This window comes from Fulmarus glacialis, unplaced genomic scaffold (assembly GCF_000690835.1).
Source record: "Fulmarus glacialis isolate BGI_N327 unplaced genomic scaffold, ASM69083v1 scaffold8014, whole genome shotgun sequence".
Lineage (NCBI taxonomy): Eukaryota > Metazoa > Chordata > Aves > Procellariiformes > Procellariidae > Fulmarus > Fulmarus glacialis.
This window is the reverse complement of record NW_009208708.1, coordinates 58,692-76,017: the sequence shown is the minus strand read 5'-3', so window position 1 is coordinate 76,017 and position 17,326 is coordinate 58,692. Positions and strand designations below refer to the sequence as shown.

At 34.6% G+C, this 17,326-nt stretch overlaps 1 protein-coding gene across 1 annotated transcript in view; it reads left to right on the top strand.

The window, feature by feature from the left end:
* The first annotated feature begins 2,196 nt into the window (after positions 1-2,196).
* The window catches only part of SLMAP (sarcolemma associated protein), a 46,757-nt gene continuing 31,627 nt past the window's right edge, over positions 2,197-17,326 (top strand). The window contains exons 1-8 of the mRNA XM_009576585.1: positions 2,197-2,265; positions 3,664-3,700; positions 5,178-5,240; positions 6,692-6,787; positions 7,078-7,149; positions 8,025-8,165; positions 9,825-9,962; positions 11,251-11,419. Of these exons, the coding sequence (XP_009574880.1) occupies positions 2,243-2,265; positions 3,664-3,700; positions 5,178-5,240; positions 6,692-6,787; positions 7,078-7,149; positions 8,025-8,165; positions 9,825-9,962; positions 11,251-11,419 (739 nt within the window). The 5' untranslated portion in view covers positions 2,197-2,242. The remainder of the gene's footprint in view (positions 2,266-3,663; positions 3,701-5,177; positions 5,241-6,691; positions 6,788-7,077; positions 7,150-8,024; positions 8,166-9,824; positions 9,963-11,250; positions 11,420-17,326) is intronic.

Below are 17,326 nucleotides of genomic sequence, written 5' to 3'. Positions count from 1 at the left end.
GGGCGGCCCCGCAGCGCTGCCTGACCCTCTTGCCCGCCGCCCGGGAGGTGAGTGCCTGGCGTGTCATCGGGGAGTGGGGATTCTCGTTTGAGAAGAATTTTCTCAGTCCCGTTTGGCAACCAGAGGTTGCTTTACTGCCTTTTTTTTTATTCCCCAAAAGGAATAATGTAGGCTTGAATTTAAACAATTACTACTATCCTGTCCAGTCATCACTATAATAATGTTTTACATGTTGCTTTACCTTGCCCTTAGGCTTTCTCATTATTCTTTCAATTATAATGAACTGATAGCCAAAGGACAGAGTGCAGGGTTTGTTTTCTTTTAAAAATTATTTTCATTTTATAAACCTATAAAAATGCTTGGTACCTTCTCACAGTCACTGCCTATTTGAGACCCTCTGCTAAATCCCCTTTATCTCTTAATTTTTTATGCAAATAAAGCTCCTGCAGCTTTTAGGAAATTTTTTTCAGTCTGAGTGTTGGTGGAAAAACTTCAGAATTACATAATCTCACAGCAGACCCACCTGATATGACCCAAAGGTAAAGCTGTCTGTTGGTCTTTAATTTCAGATACCCTAATATTTTCTTCTTGAAATCACTAATTTCCTCATTATGCCTTAAAGGAAAGCTTTCATTATGAAAGCTGTGTGAATATTACATGCTACAATTAATACTGCTAATGTTTTTTTTTTTGTTTTTGCAAGAACAGATTTGTGAATTCTGGGGACCTAAGTCTAAAGCTAAAAAAGACCACAATACCCATGGATTAATCTGTTTTGAGAATGAGGACCTGGCTGTTCTTCCCTGGCATGTAAATTTAATACTTTACCAGGTTAGCTTGAATAAACAAGGTGCTGTAGCCAAGAGAATACTTCTCCAAAGCATTACCTTTTAGCACTGAATAAAGGTTAAGAACAGCTCTGTTTTGTTGGATCATTTCTCCTGTATTTTTAGATTCTATTGAGGTAGCTTCCTCAAAGACATCTCTCGTTTCCCTGGAGTACTGCCATTGCCCTAAAACACCCATTGCCCTTTTTTTTTTTTTTCCAAAGCCAGATTAACTGTTTTGCTGATATTAATAACCATGAAAGTAGAGCAGCTGTATGTCTTTGTATGTTAGTGGGTGCTTTAGGTATAGTGGTAGATGATAGATGAACATATGCTTATTGTTGTCTAGTTTGCAGTAGTATTTTTGGGAACAACGTCTGTCTATCTTTCCACGTAACCGGAAATAATTTTTACTTCCCAAATTGTAGAACCATACAAAAAAGAAAAGAAAAAAACAAAACAAAACAAAAAACCCCCAAAAAACCAAAATCAGATGTAATTTGACTGCAATGTCATTGAAAATGGTATCAGAAACATTTTTGGGAAACATTGTAAAGAGAAGTTGAACTTGATGTAAGAATCAAATGTTTCATTGGCTCCTCTTATTCCTTAGGATCTTTCTTGAGTTCAAAGAATCTTGAATTTAGTCCTGGAGAATCAAGCTTTCTCCTTCTGAAATGAGAGGCCACTTGTCTAGGCCTGTGCATTAGATGTGTACTATAAGCTTATCAAAATAGAGATGTATTGTCTTGAATGATGCTGCTCTTAGCTTTCAAGAGGATGTACTTCTCAGTGGTTCCTATACTCTTCCTCTGCATTCCCTTTTTGATCTTTGTGTTTGAAAAGAACAACCACTCAGCAAGTTCCAGATGTTGAAGTGAGTGTCTGGTGACACAAATTGGATGCGTTACTCTTTAAGTCCCTGGGTATCCTTAGGAATGTTGTCAAAAAGGTAGCTCATTATTTTGTTTATACTTCTGCATTCCTGTGACCTACCGCAGGTAAGATGCGTTCCTTTTTCCTCATTTTATGATCAAAACATACAGTTCACTTTTTTAACTTGCTGCAGTGAAGACATCTTGCAGGCATTGCTGCATGTGGAAGAATTGGAACTGTAACTGCTTCACAGCCAGGACTAAGTGCACAGCATAACCTCTTCAAGTTTCTAATGATAAAGTTTCCTGTCTCCAGAGGAGGTCCGAGAAGGCAGACCCAGGCACTGGTGCTTGAAGGCGTGCATGCCTCTTCTTATTTGCCTGCCTCAGAGTTTCTTAAGACAGTTCGCTTGGTTACTTTAACATTAACCACTGAACTTACAATTAAATAGTAACGAATCATGATGACTTAGTATTTGTTTCTTTTCAGTTACCCATGGATGTATAGTCTCCACAATCAAATTGTTTCTTCCAGATGGAATGGAAGCTCGATTGCGATCCGAGTAAGAATAAGATCTATTCATGTGTAGCAAAATTAAACTACTGTATAATGAGGATTTGATGGATATTATATTTCAAATCAGCATAGGAACAGTTTCTTTTCCTGTGATCATGCAAAGAAAATAACTGAGAGCATGGTTCTTTTGCAGGCATTATGAAAAAGAAATCTCATTTGCTTGTTGCTTTTAGAAGTTACAACAACTATGAAAGAATAAAAAAGTTCTATAAAAGAATAAAAAAGTTCTTATCAAGTTGGGCTTTTCTAAGTGGCTGTGGTTTAGTGTACTGGAATGGATATTATCAACAGAAGAATATAGACAAAAGAAAGCAAATGAGTGTGCTCCTTCCCTCTTTATTTGGGTTTATTATTTCTGGTCCTTTAAATGCGCATAGACTCTACTAAAGTGAGGTTAATGGTGTCTCTGTGTGCGTACATACATGTGTACACATAACACTGTTTATATTCTTCAGATAAGTAGTACAGTGACATGTCCTCGTGGTGCAGTTGTTTGGTGTCACAATGAAGGAAAGTTTTGCCTAGCACAAGGAAAAAAAAAAAATCGTAAAATATGTTGGATGCAATAATGTTTGGAAACTCAGATGAATATTGAGAGGGTTTTCTGTGTATATGTGCACATTTTGGAGAAAATTTCGAAGAGCAGCAGAAACAAAAAACGTAAACATTTTGTTTACAGTAACCAAGTGCCAATTACAAACGGCATAATTTTAATTATCTTTCATCCTCAGCAATTACATGTTTTTGATTGTTTATTTAAATATTCTTTTATCATTAGTATCCAGAAATATTTGCATGAAGCTTTAGGGTGTCTTTGCTTCTGGGAAGATAAGTCAAAATAAATTATTATGGGAAATTTTCTATTTAATTGCATGTCCTAATAAGAAATAGTAGAAATGTATGGTGTTAAATCTTTAGTTCTGATGAAAATGTGCAAGTATAACATTTGCTCTAGTGAAAGTGTACAAAATTCTGTAAGTTACCAAATATTATTTTACTCAGTTTGTTGAATTTGTAAACAAGAGTACTATATCTACTGTCTTTTCATAGCTATTGTTTTGTGCATGTAAATTGGTTTAAATCTTAATAAATCAGTTTTAAAAAACCCAAATATTATGTGACTACTGAAATAAAAATTAGTAAAGAGAATTTTTAGAATAGACCTTGGATTTATAATTTGAAAATAGTTGTGAAACTTTTAAAACATTGCTCAGCATAGCATTAACTGGTTTTGCATGTTTGTATATTAAGTCTTCATTTTTATCTGAAGAATAAACTTAAAAATACAAAGCATCTTGAGTAAATGCGCAGTACTAGGGATCTTCTAGATTTCTGAACTGCTATTCTGCACTTTGTGTTCACTTTTTAAATTTGTTTTTTTTAGTGTTATCCATGCTCCATTACCAAGTCCTGTTGATAAGGTAATTCAGTAATTTGCTGTCTTCTGCTTTATTCAGCCACATGCTGTTTTCTGACTTGTTATAAAGATGAAGAAATGGTGAAGTCCAGTTATATTTAGATATGTTTTCCACTGCCTGTTTTTACCTAGTTTAATATTTTGAGTGACATTTAAGGTAGAGAAGGTAATGCAGTATTGGAGTGTGTATTTTAAGGTAGCTTGACCTCTTGCAGTATGGCATCTGAAACATGGCTTAGAAAAAAACCCATTGATGTTAAGATGGTTAAATTTCCAGGTACAGGTTGACTGACTAACAGGTCTTGGGTATTGGTTAATTTGATACTTAATCTGTTCTTTGGGACCCAAGAGTAGCTCACGATTTTGGTGTTTGCATGAGGTCTGTTGTCCTTACGACTTGTTTTTTGTGGTGGAGAAGCTGCACTGCGCAAGCTGGAAAGTGCTCTGGCATGTTCCAAAGGAAGATTGAGACCAGACCTCTCTGCTCCTTTTATATAGCCAGAGTCGCTCACTGTAGAGTCATGGCGTCAGTAATGTCTAGTGTAATTTTTAAACTCAACTTTGATAACGTGGGGGACTTTTAGAAAAGCTGTTAATAGATACACCCTTGAGACGTGATCAGGAATTGATCATCTCTCTAGCCTCTAAAAAGAAGGATTAACTTAGATAGGTTTGAATCAGAGTTTTAAATGTGAAGAACAAAATTTTGAGAAACTAAGGAAACTTATTTGTGAAGTCAGCAGCCCGAGGAGTTTATAGACTTTGCATTAAAGTTGAGGTTTCAAAACAGCATATGTAGCTTGAATCCAGGGCGGGGGAGGAGAGACTGCAGGTATAACTGTGTGAAAAACAGCTTCAAAATTATGTCAGTGTAGGAAGAGCCTACAGGAATTAGTAAATAAATAAATTTGCCAAAAAACCCCCACAAAACAACCCCCCTCTTTTCCCCAAGTCCAGAACAGTTTCAGTTACGATTAAAGATAATATAGGTATTCCTCAAATTTGAAATAGATACTTATAAAGGGGAATGAAGAACATGTTGGCTAGTAGGTCAACAGGAGACTTGTGATTGAAATGTGTGTGTGATGATGACATTGAATTGGAATATGAGAGACTTTATTTTCAATTCTGGAAGCCCCCAATTTCTGTTTGTCCTTGGGTTGAATGGCTTTGCCTTTGTGCACCTTGTTTCTTTTTTGTCAGTTTAATCTCAACTGAAACAAAATCCTTAAACTCTTTGGTGTGTTGGTGATTCAAGAACTTGAAGAGATATTAGCACAGTGGAGCCTCAGTCCAGAGTTGCAAAGTTCTATGATAAAACAAAGAATAAATAGTAGCAGAACAATAAATGATTGAAAATGCCATTGTTAGATAATATTAAGTTTACCTTCGTGACTAGATTAAAATGATGAATTTTGCATTATTTGAGTTTAATGAAAAATCCAAACCCATTTTGATTCTTAAATTCTCTTATTTTTCAGGTTGCTGCTAACACTCCCAGTATGTATTCTCAGGAATTGTTTCAGCTTTCACAGTATCTACAGGTAGGTTTCTCTTGACAGCATTTTATTCAGCTAAATAATTAATCTTTGTTCAAAATACAAATCTTATGCTCTGTATGTCTTTCTTTGGCTTGCATTTTGTAAACCAGAACATGATAAGCATTTAACTACCTTTTCTGTAGTGAAATAATGTAAAACATTTAATTGGACATAGTATAGTTCTGTGTAAACTTTTGGGGTTTTGCATGAGCAGTATAAACTATGACTTTTATAATATAAACATGAAAGCTCCCTGTTTTATAGAAGGCTCCCTGAATGCTGTATACCTGCTTTTCCTGACCTTTCTCCTCTCCTACCTCTCTGTCCCCAATTTTCTTTTGGTCACAGTATTTTTGTCATCATCCGTTGCTGTGGATATACTGTGTATGTGTATAAAAGTTTTGGAAGAACAAAAGAAAAGCAAAACAAGGTCATGTCGTGTCAAGGATTAGTTTGTTTCTGTGAATGTAATTTCTTAGTGTGAATATTTCTGTCCATGTATCGGAAAGTATAAAGGAGGGGACAGTGCTGGCAGCTCTTCTTCCTCATTGGCATCACCAGCCTTTCTGTGCCTGCTCCTGTGTCCGTTTTAATAGGTCTGTTTTTTCCTAAGATGTCATGTCACAAAAGGGTTAGACTACAAAATGGGAATACATTAAAGTGTGTCCTAATATATATAAATAAACTATTTAGAAAGGATCATAAAATCAGCTTTCTGGAAAAGATATGAAAACATTCTTATTGGTAAATAACATCTAGGTTTGATTTATGTATAGTTCTACTGATTTATTTTGCCTGTTTTTTATAGTAATGGCAATTTTTATTTGCTCACATCAATGATGAGGCTTTTGAGACAGATACTAACTTTATATGTATTTGCTGACATAGCAGGAAACAGCTCAGGCAGATGCTCTTTCTTGGGAGGCCAAATACATACTCACTCACCAATCTGTTCACTCTCTGTATCCTGGAATTGTTAACGAAGATGCTCTTCTATTTTACTGTCATAAAACAAAAATCAAACAAAAATAGTAATTCTTGCTTGGCATTTTTCTTTTGTGACCTGATTTGAGGATGAACAGCTCATTGCAAGGGAGCTGCCAAGCTGCCTTTTGGTGTTTACAGTTTTGTTACTCAAATTATTGACAAAAGTCAAACTGGTTTTTGAGTCTTGGAAAGAATAACTTGTTACAATGTGTACTCAGCATGTACAACATACTCATGAAGAATGAAGGTTTTCGGGAACCTGAGGTTATAGTATAACATTTTCTAATTAAAATATCCAAATAAATATGTGGATGGATAAAATGGGATGGGCTTATTATAGTTTTGAATATGTGACAATGTTTGCTACTCACACTTCCTTTTTTTTTTGTATTTTGGTATCTCTTCTGTTGCTTCTGTTTCTCTGAGTTATTCTAGCTGAACTGACTGGTGCTCTGCTCTCTTCATAGGAAGCCTTACATCGGGAACAAATGTTGGAACAGAAGCTGGCAACCCTTCAGCGGCTACTTGCTGTCACGCAAGAGGCTTCAGATACTAGTTGGCAGGTATCTGCAGGCATCCTTTTCCTTTATGGACTGGAATATGCAGTGGCATGTAAATTTTAGCTATTAATTTACAAACAATGGGGAAAAAAGCAGCAGAAAGAATAAAAAGCTTATGGCAGTTCTCTTAAACTGTGCAAAAGATAATGTTTAATAAATGTAGTGATTATGCACCAGTTTGAAATAACTATTAGTAGTAAGTACTCCAACAAAATGAAAGTCTTTAAAGCAGAACTCTACTGGAACTACATAAAGCACATGTTAATACTAAGGTGATACTTCTTTTCTGCTAGGCTTTAATAGATGAAGATAGGCTGCTATCAAGATTAGAAGTTATGGGAAATCAATTACAGGCATGTTCAAAGGTAAGTAGTTCACTTAAAGTTGAATGCTAGGAATGCTGAAAGATAGCTCTTTTGAAGTGTTTTCAAATTAGCTAGTTGTAGGAAAGTAGCTGGAACATAAGCTTTCTGAAATGAGCCTGTGCAATTTTGATAATCTGAATAGCATGAAAATTGTAGATCTGTTCTGTATTTCATAGCATCACTTTAAATCTAGATAAAAGGCTATTTTTCAGCATTTTTTTTAGCCCAAACTGATTTCTTTTATATATGCATATAAACATGTACGTAGTGAAATGCAGAAAAGGAATTTCTGTCATTGGTGAGAAGCAACCATTCTGTCCTGTTTCCTATGGATGTCCTTTCCAGATAGGGATTTGAAAAAAGGCATTATCAAGGTGCCGTCTGATATTCAGAGACAGAGTAACAAGTATGCCCTGCCTTGATTGTTGTTTAGGCCACCTATGCCTGCCTTAAATTTTTATTTTTATTTTATTTTATTTTTAATTCCTCTCAACTACCTACTTTATAAGAACTTTTTTTTGCAGGTCCTGTTTGAGGTCTTTCAGATGGGACCTCGTAGGTTTCTGGTTTGTCAAATTGTAGGTCTCCTGGGCTTGACATTATCTTAGCAGTGTCCAAAAAAACCCCATAGTTTTCCTATAATCAAAGCTGATAATTGAATGTGTGCTGCCATACATACACTTCAAAAAATAACTGGTTTACACCCAGTCGCGTCAAGAATCTTTGATCACTGATTTGTCCATAACATTTTCCCATCTACCAGAAATTGCTAAACATTTTGGAATAGAACAGGTCTTATCACAATCTAATATATTTAATCAGCAAAATACTAATTTATATTCTGTCTTTGCATCTGAATTATCTTATACGTACAGAATCAAACAGAAGACAGTATACGAAAAGAGCTTATAGCATTACAAGAAGACAAACACAACTATGAGACAACAGCCAAAGAGTCCCTGAGGCGGGTCCTTCAGGAGAAAATTGAAGTGGTCAGAAAACTGTCTGAAGTGGAGGTATTGAAGTTTCATGCCTAGTCTTCTGGAAATGCTGAAATAGTTATAACTGCTGCTACTTACATCCCTGGTTTTTTACCTGTAATACACCAGTATTTGTTGTATTGTGGCACTTGCAGTATATTAAGTAGTAGTGTTTATTTCTCCTATTGGATAATACTTAGATTGTTAAACTGTTAATGAGAAACTATTCTTTACACTCCTTTTTCTGCCAGATTTCAAAGTTCATGAAGCTGTCTTACAGAAGTTAGTATTGTGTGGGAAGTAAGTGAGGGGAAAATGACATACATGCATTAGGAAAAATGCTCTTAGACCTTGTTTAAACTGTAAAATTTATGGAAACGTAAGCTTAACCCCTCATACAAATTACACGTAAGAATGCGTTTTTAAGATTACAAAGTTTTGGACACTTTCGCCAAATAAGATTTCTGCCCCTGTAATATCTCTCATTACTATCTTTTCCTTTATTTTGTTTTTCCATTATCATCATTTGCTATGTTCCCTTAGGTCAAGAAATACCGTAAGACTTAAAATTAAGTACTTAAAGTGTCTACCCTCTTCATGCTTTTTAGAGAATGTGATGCATGTAGTGCTGTAATAAATAACCTTATGAGATTTTCTTAAATACCCCTTTTTATATTGTAATAGTTGACAGGTTTGTTAATATTTGGAGTTTTATATTTACTTCTAGCTTTCTTCTCCTTTCCAATCCGATACTAAGAGAAGAATCTTCTGTCTTACTTATTATACTTTTTCCTCTTTATTTTGACTCTTGGAGGAGAAATATTAATTTAACTTTAGTAAGAGATTTGCTTGAGTGCTTCCTGCCATATACTTTTCTTTCCACACAGAAGAATTGCTGGCTGCTGGTTGAAAGTTGTCCTTTAATAATTATTATATAATGTAGTTTTGAATGCGCTTTTGTTTAAAGGTGTTTTGGTCTGTTTTGGTGGTGAAGAACTAAGTCAGAGCTTGTTACAAAAAAAAAAAAAAAAAATTGTATGAATGAAGAAACAAATCTTGAGCTATGAGGAGGAAACTCTATACACCATTTAGTTGTGCTGCTATCACCAGCTGATGCAAACTTCTGGAGCATTCCTTGCCTCCTGAAGACCCAGCTGCCTTTTGAGCAAGGGGATATTAGTTTAGTTTCCACATTATGGAGTTCAGAAAAAGATTTAGAACGCTTCCTGGGAGCCTTTTGGCTTATATAATGTGTTAAATCTTCTTTTGCTGGGTGAAAGGTATGATGAAATCTATTGATTACATTGAATCACAAAATATTATAAAACTTTCACAGTTTATCACAAACCAGAAGAGAATGGGGGAGATGGATCACATGTTTCAGTTCTTTATTCCTATCAATCACAATTAATTGTATAACCTACTGTGGGTTTTTTGATTTGGGCTTTTTTTACACATGCATGAAGCTAATATATTTTCACATAATCTGTTCTTTAAGTAGAACATTACAAAGGTTTGTATAGGTAGTGTTTTTGCCAGGACTTGATTTGTTTGTTTAGCCTTAATGATTAGCAACAAAGCAGATAAATATGATTAGTTACATATACTGTTTGGAAAAAATAGATCAACTTCAGTGTTTGGTAGATTATTAGTCTCTACTTTTTTTATTTATTGCATAATAATTCTATCTTACAGCGGAGTTTAAGTAACACAGAAGATGAATGTACTCACCTGAAAGAAATGAATGAGCGGACTCAGGAAGAATTAAGAGAATTAGCTAATAAGTACAATGGAGCTGTAAACGAAATTAAAGATCTTTCTGACAAGCTAAAGGTAATGACAGAACTTCATCTGACATGATGATACTATAATGCATGGAACAAATAAATACAATTTAATTGCTAATGCAGCAATCAAATAAAGGTTAAGAAACTTTTTAAACAACAGATAAATGAAAGAAAGATGCACATCATCTTTTACATATTCTTTTGATTTACATTTAATGTATCTGAAAGTGTCATCAGTTAAGTAAATTGTTAAAAAGGTTCCCTTTTCGTTCACTTTGAAAGTTACCATATTTTTGGAGCTGCAATGTATTTTAATAGAAAATTACAGATGGTATAAAACTTTATATTCAGCTGCTTTTATATAGACAAATAACTTTCAGCCTAAACATCTTACAGTTAATGGGAATTAAAACTAGAATTGAAGTAAATTTGCATTTCACATTGCCTCTTTGTGCAGTTACAAACATAATTAGCCTACCACATAGTAATAATATGGCTCAGCTTCCAGGGGCAAGGAGCATGCAATCAGGTTTGTTATTAAGTTAAACGTCTAAGTGTATTAATATTTAAAGGTCCTTTATGCTGGAGAGCAAAATAATCACAGTATGATAAAGCCTGTTCCCAAAGAGTCTCCAATCCAGATAAGTAGAAGATGTGGAGGAGGAAGGTAGTAGTGTTCTCTTTGTAGACCTGAGACAGTTGTTGCATTTGTCTTGGATAAATACTGGAATTTGAACTTAGGTTCTTCGAGTCCTCGTTTAGCATCTCAGACAGAAGATTTTTCTTTCCAAATTAAAATGTTAAATTGCTGGTCTTAAGGCAATTGGTTTCCCAGTTATGAGTTAATCACCAATGATGATGAATATACACAGAAGGATCAACACTGAAACTTATTACCTAGTTTTGAGGGAGGAGAGTCTTTGAAACTTATTACCATGAAATCCAGCAAAGAAGAAGATGTGGCTTTCAATCAAGTTGGTTTGTGCAATGTACATTCAGTTCAGAAGGACACTTGGGTTTTGATTGATTTGAGATGCTTGGAGACTTTGGGTGTTTCTTAGTTCTTGGGCCCTGATACTGTTCCTGTAAGATTTAGGTTCCTCAGACAAAAAGTTAGTTAAGATATTTTGAGATTCTTTCTCTCTGTTACTGTGCTTGAAGTGAAATATATAGAAAAATAACAGTAGAAAAATTTTGCATTGTTTCCATTTTCTTCATCTGACTAGCAAAGAAAGTTACTTATGTATATTTAGTTATACAAAAATCAAGGAAATCTATTCCTTTACATGTTAATTTTGATTTGTTTGGGGATTTTTTTAATCTTTTTTGAGCAGGTAGCAGAAGGAAGACAAGAAGAAATCCAACAGAAAGGACTGGCTGAGAAAAAAGAATTGCAGCATAAAATAGATGAAATGGAAGAGAGAGAGCAAGAGCTTCAAGCAAAAATAGAAGCTTTGCAGGCTGATAATGACTTCACCAATGAGCGGCTAACTGCTTTACAAGGTTAGTCACTAGTGGGTAAGAAACTTTGATTATTTGTTTTTCTTTTAATCTGTGAAATATCTTTTTCTTGGACTTCTGTTTACAGTACGGTTAGAACATCTTCAAGAGAAAACTCTTAAAGAACACAACAGCTTAGGTAGGTGCGATCAGTTTCTTGTTTCAAGCTGGTTTCCAGATTTTCTGTTCAATTACTTTTATTATAATAATCTTGTAGTCTAGGGGTCTGGCAAAAGAATAATGTTTTACAGTTATTCCAGTAGTGCATTCTTCTTGGTCATCACTTGTTAACATGGAAAGACATGTGGCCACAACAGAATGCCAGTAGAGGGCACTGCTGTTGTGAGTGTGCAGACTTCTGGGTCATCGCTCAGTTTGGAGCTCTGTCTGTGCCCCATCAGCTCCAAGATTTTGAAGATTTTTATATACATATATATATATATATGAAAGGATTTTTTACACATAGAGAGAGAGAGAGATAGATATGTGATAGGCAGTAGTTTTTTGGATGATGGTAACCTCATATACGTTTGAACAAACACGAACATGATCTGTAGTGCAGGAAAACACGCTAAATCTTGCCTGTTTTGTTTGATTAGATACGATACTTAGGAGGTAGTATGAAAAGCCAGATGCATTTCACAGTGCTGTATTTATAAAGAAACAAAACCCAAAACATTTTGCTTCGTTGCAGAAATAATGCCCTTTCTTAATCCTAGGCATACAAGTTGACGACTTCATACCTAAAATTAATGGGAGCACAGAGAAAGGTAGTGTATCTTAAGGCTACCTTTTGTCTTATGGTTGATGTTTGAAGTTGAACAAATTCAAAATGTTCTCTAAAGTTTTACTTTGAATAATATTCTCTTAAAAAATGAAATTAAATTTGTCCACTCCTCTGACCAGCATTTTTTTGCTTAGACTTTTTCAGTCTAGGTTTTTTTAGAAAGTGTGTAGAACATAATGAGCCAACTTGGAAGTCGTCTTTTTTTTTTTGCTTGTTTTTGATGGGTTCTCACTGTAATCAGTAGGAGTCTACTGAATGATGACACAAGCAAGTGGAAGACTCATTGACTTTTTTCCTCTTAATTTTTGCAACACAGACATATACCATTATACCATTTTTCTAGTAAATTGGGTATGGTAAGTAAAGTCAGCAAAACATTTTTTTTTCTAACTACAACATATGAAAAATGTGAGTATATGAAATATATAAATAGTAAAAACTAACTTTTTAAAACTCAGGAGTGTATTTATGTAAAAGAAGAATGAATACAGATTGAACTAACTGATGGGTTTTTTTGAAGACTAATTAGTTAAAGCTAAGTATTTTAACTTACATGTCTTAACATACACTTGAAGTTGTTTGAACAAAATTGTCTGATAAGAATATGCCCAATATCACATATAGCAAAGATTATTCCAGTTACGATTCTAAATTCACTGAATTGTTCCACTGGCTAAGATATATTTGTCCTCTTATGTTAATTTTAAATTTTTCCTTGATGCAGCGTTCTTCAGCATTTGCTGTGTCTTGCTGGATAGCGAAAGCTGTGAGGAATGGTGGTAGTATTAGTTGGAAGGATGGGCCACTTGTATAGAGAACTCATGGTTTTAACTCATATTCACAGTGTTTAAGGATTACTGTATACATTTTTGAAACAAAATTTGAAAACTCTCTATGCTCTAATTCTTAGCTTTTTACCTTCTTTTTTTTTGGTATTATACATGAAGAGCTGCGTAACTAGGGAGACTAATAGCAAAATAGCCTCATGTCTATTTCTTACTTGGAGCAGGAAGAGAGATCTGTTAAACGCTGACAGGAACTGTACAAAAACCTCCCCTTAATCTAAGTACTAGTTATCCCTTAATGTCTTAGCACTTAGCTATGATGCACACTGAGATTAGCAAGCAGGAGACTTAAAGTCTGTTCCCAGTTCTTTGGACTGCCATACTTTGTTTTAAGATAGATTGATCCATCTTGCTGCTGCATAGTTTTAGGTTGGTAATACTCTTAATGCTTGATAGAATGGTTAAGAAATAAATTGGCTTTTAATTTTTTTTAAATCTTCCACCCCAGAAAATAGTTAACTTCTTTACAAAGCAAAACTAAGGTACTATATAGGGATTGTGATTCTTCATTCTAATCATGTGAACCGTTAAAAGGCTTTGAAAGTTAGATTGTTGGAGGTTATTAGAAAAACATGCAACACTGTGAACAAAAGTAGCCTAGAGCTAAATTGAAACATTTAGTAAAAGCTTTCAAGCTTCAAGTGCAAATACATATTGTTTTATAGAGAAATAATTGATAACATCACACTAAATATGATTTTTTTTTTTTTTTTTTTTTAAACTAACTCGCGGGTTTAACCCGGGGGGTCAGCCAAACACCACGCAGCCACTCACTCACTCCTCCAGTGGGACAAGGAGAAAATTGGAAGGGTAGGAGTGAGAAAAACTCATGGGTTGAGATAAAGACAGTTTAATAGAATAGAAAAGGAAGGGAAAATAATAATAATAATAATAATGATAGAATGTAGAAAATGAGTGATGCACAATGCAATTGCTCACCACCCACGCTGACCGATAACCAAGTAGCGATCGCTACTTCCTGGACCGCACCTTTTATTTATATACTGAGCACGACGTCATATGGTATGGAATACCCCATTGGCCAGCTGGGCCAGCTGTCCTGGCTATGCTCCCTCCCAGCCTCTGTAGAGTCCTTGACTAGAAGGGTACTTAGCAACAACTGAAAACATCAGTGTGTTATCAACATTCTTCTCATACTAAATCCAAAACACAGCACTAGGGCGAAATTTAACTCTATCCCAGCCGAAACCAGGACACAAACACTTTTTTTTGTTTTAAAATTGTTGGTAGGAACATCTTGTTAGGTTTTTTTTACATACTGCTACCTCTTATCAGTCTGACTTTGAAAATTGTCTGAAATACTATTTCAATATTGAATTCACTATTATGCGATTATAGCAAACATCATTATCACTATTTACTTTTTTGGCAGAGTTGAAGAAGCAATCAATTTTTGACTTATTTTGGCTTGCCTAAGAGTGAAAATGTCATCTGGATGGATGCATGAAAATATAGATTCCTCCATCCTATGAGTAACAGTAGAACTTGTGCTTAAACCTGGGAGTTTTAGGAAGCTGTCTGCCAATTTCTTTTTCTTTATGAATATAGACAACATATACCTGCTTACTCAAGTTGTCTTTCTGTGTGTTTATACAGTCTATCACCTTTTTTTGTCATGCATCCACCATGCTATTTTATTATTCTATATTTTAGTGTAGTTTTCCATTATTCTGTCTGTTGTACTACATTCTTCTGCATCTCTGCTACCTGGTCCATCCACATTTCTCTGGCATTTTACACCTTGCTGGCCTGTGTTCTCTTCATGACAGTCTGTGGCTTTCTGTATCTTCCTGTCCTTTATCTAGCCCTTGTATAATGGCAGATGGGCAGTAATTTTCTCTGCCAGATTTTGGATTTTGTTATCCTGAAAGCAGCAGGAGGCAGTTACTGGGTTTTTTGCTGAGTAGTCTTGCAGTATTTTAGAAGAGCTAAGAATTTAGGGTTTATAATGTAGATGCAGCAACTTTGGCAGTGGAAGAGGTTGTAGATATTTTGCATAAGGAAAAGACTTCACATTTGAAGGCAGAAGTCAGAAATTAATTTTTTTTTTTTGTGCTAAATAGCCTGTAAGGGAATAAAAAAAATGTTTTTCTTTACTTGTATACAAAGAGGTATACATACCTTCCTCCGTCAGAGGAAAATGGTAAAATCAGTATGCTTTTTAAGACTCCTTTTGTCTCTCTGTCTCTTAAAACTTCAGGTCAAGTCCTCAAGGTATGTTTATAGGCATACTACCTAGCTGTTGCAAGAATAGGATTTTACATTACTTTTTTCTGTGGATGTCCATTAAAAGATGGACAACATTAAAAGAGCTGTACTGTGGGTAGAGGAACTAAGAACTCATGTTATAGTCTCTCTAGAGGCTTTTTATAACAAAGCGTATTAAGATGATGATGGTTAGGCATTCATTTTCTGTCATTGCACATATGGAAATTCTGGTGCAGAAGCGAGTACCTTGCTTATACATCAAGCCACTGATAAACGTTTTGTAGAACTGAGTTATTTCAGTAAGTGGTATGTTTCTCAGTGAGTTGCACCACACCTGGCTTTCATATTTAAGTTTTGTGAGCCATATATTATGTAACGAAAGATACGAGAAATTTGTATACAGTCACTTAGAGGATCATCTAAAAGGGCTAAAAATAGAAAAGTTTAAATACGGAAAATAAATGTTATAGCCATGGTGCTGTCTTTTAAAAGCCTTGTGGGTTAGAAAAAAGTTTACTTTTTGGAGTAACTTTGAACTATAGCAAAGCTTAGTATTACATATTGGATCTTAACACCTAAGCTTCTGGTATCAGAAGCTAATGATTGAACAATTTTGTTCGAACGTAACGCATTTTGCTGGTTTGTGTACTAAAAAGCAGCTTTTTCAGATTGCTAGATTCTTGAGGTCAAAGGATTTTTGACGTTATTTAGAAAGGAAGTGTTAGCACCTTTTTATGTGAAGAGATGCAAGATTCTGATAAGTTGGGAGCTGAACAAGGTCACATAGAAGGACTTGGGTAAACCTGGGAATTGAGCCCAGTTTAGGATCTCTACTGTAGAACTGTCCTTTCCAAAATTGTTGTTTCTGTGCAGTGAAACTTTGTTTAAAAAGTAAAGGGAGATATTCAGCAATACTTTTAAAATAAATGTTTTTCATTTCAAGGGGTTATTAGATATGAAGAATAAACACGAAGACTAAAAAACTTATTAAATGCCCTTTTAAAGCTAATAAAAAATGCTGAAGAATATAGGTTAAATACATGTTTCTTATTTCTTCAGTGCTTGGATTTGGTATTTCCAGTTATCCATGTCTGATTATGAATTAACAAATGGGAGGAACTAGAGGCATCAGTGCTATGGAGTTGCATGTTTCAGTAGCGTATCATCTTAAGTATTCTAAATTTATTGTGATTTAAATATCACTTCTGTGCATTAATCTTTTTGCCAAAAATATGAAGTTGTCAATGGAAATTTAGTGGAAGTAATTTTTCACCACCTAACCTGAAAGAGCAATACAGCAAATGCCAAATGCACAATGTTTGGACTTTTAATAATTGGTTCTTATTAAATTTTGTTAAATGAAGTGGTTTTTTTTTTAAATAGCTTCTATTGAGGTAAGGAGCTCTTTATTATGCTTAAGAACTGCTATTATATTTTAGTATTTAAAACTACCCTTTGAAAATGCAGTTAAATTACTACTTTCTTCTGATCAGTTCAAGAGAGTAATCTATTTTCTAATATTACTCAAACATCATTTCAATTACATCTTTTCTGTTTGCATATTAACACAGATTTTAAAAGTTCACTGTAAATACACAATTACAAAGATTGTTAATATACCTTTCAAATTTTTTGTTGCATCAATTTGAAAATGATAAGAAGATGTAAACTTAAGTGTTTCTTTCTTTACTAGAGCACTTTCTTTCAAAGAGTGGAGGGGACTGCACTTTTATTCATCAGTTCATAGAATGTCAGAGTGAGTACAAGAGTGTTCATCACATTTGCTTTGAAAACAACAGAAAACCCAGAAAAGGTGGATAAAAAACAGAATTTGTCACTACTATTTAATATTTCTGTAGTAGCAGAAATTTTCTAAGCATAGAATTGTGGCATTGTGATACTAAGCAGGTGCCTGCAGTAGTAAGAGGATATCTTTGCTCTTGCAAAGCGATGATCACATTGTCTCTTCTTAGCAGTTAATCCATTATTGTCCTCCAACCAATAAAAGGGTGGTAATGTTGCCACATGATGTTTAAAACTGAGTGTAAT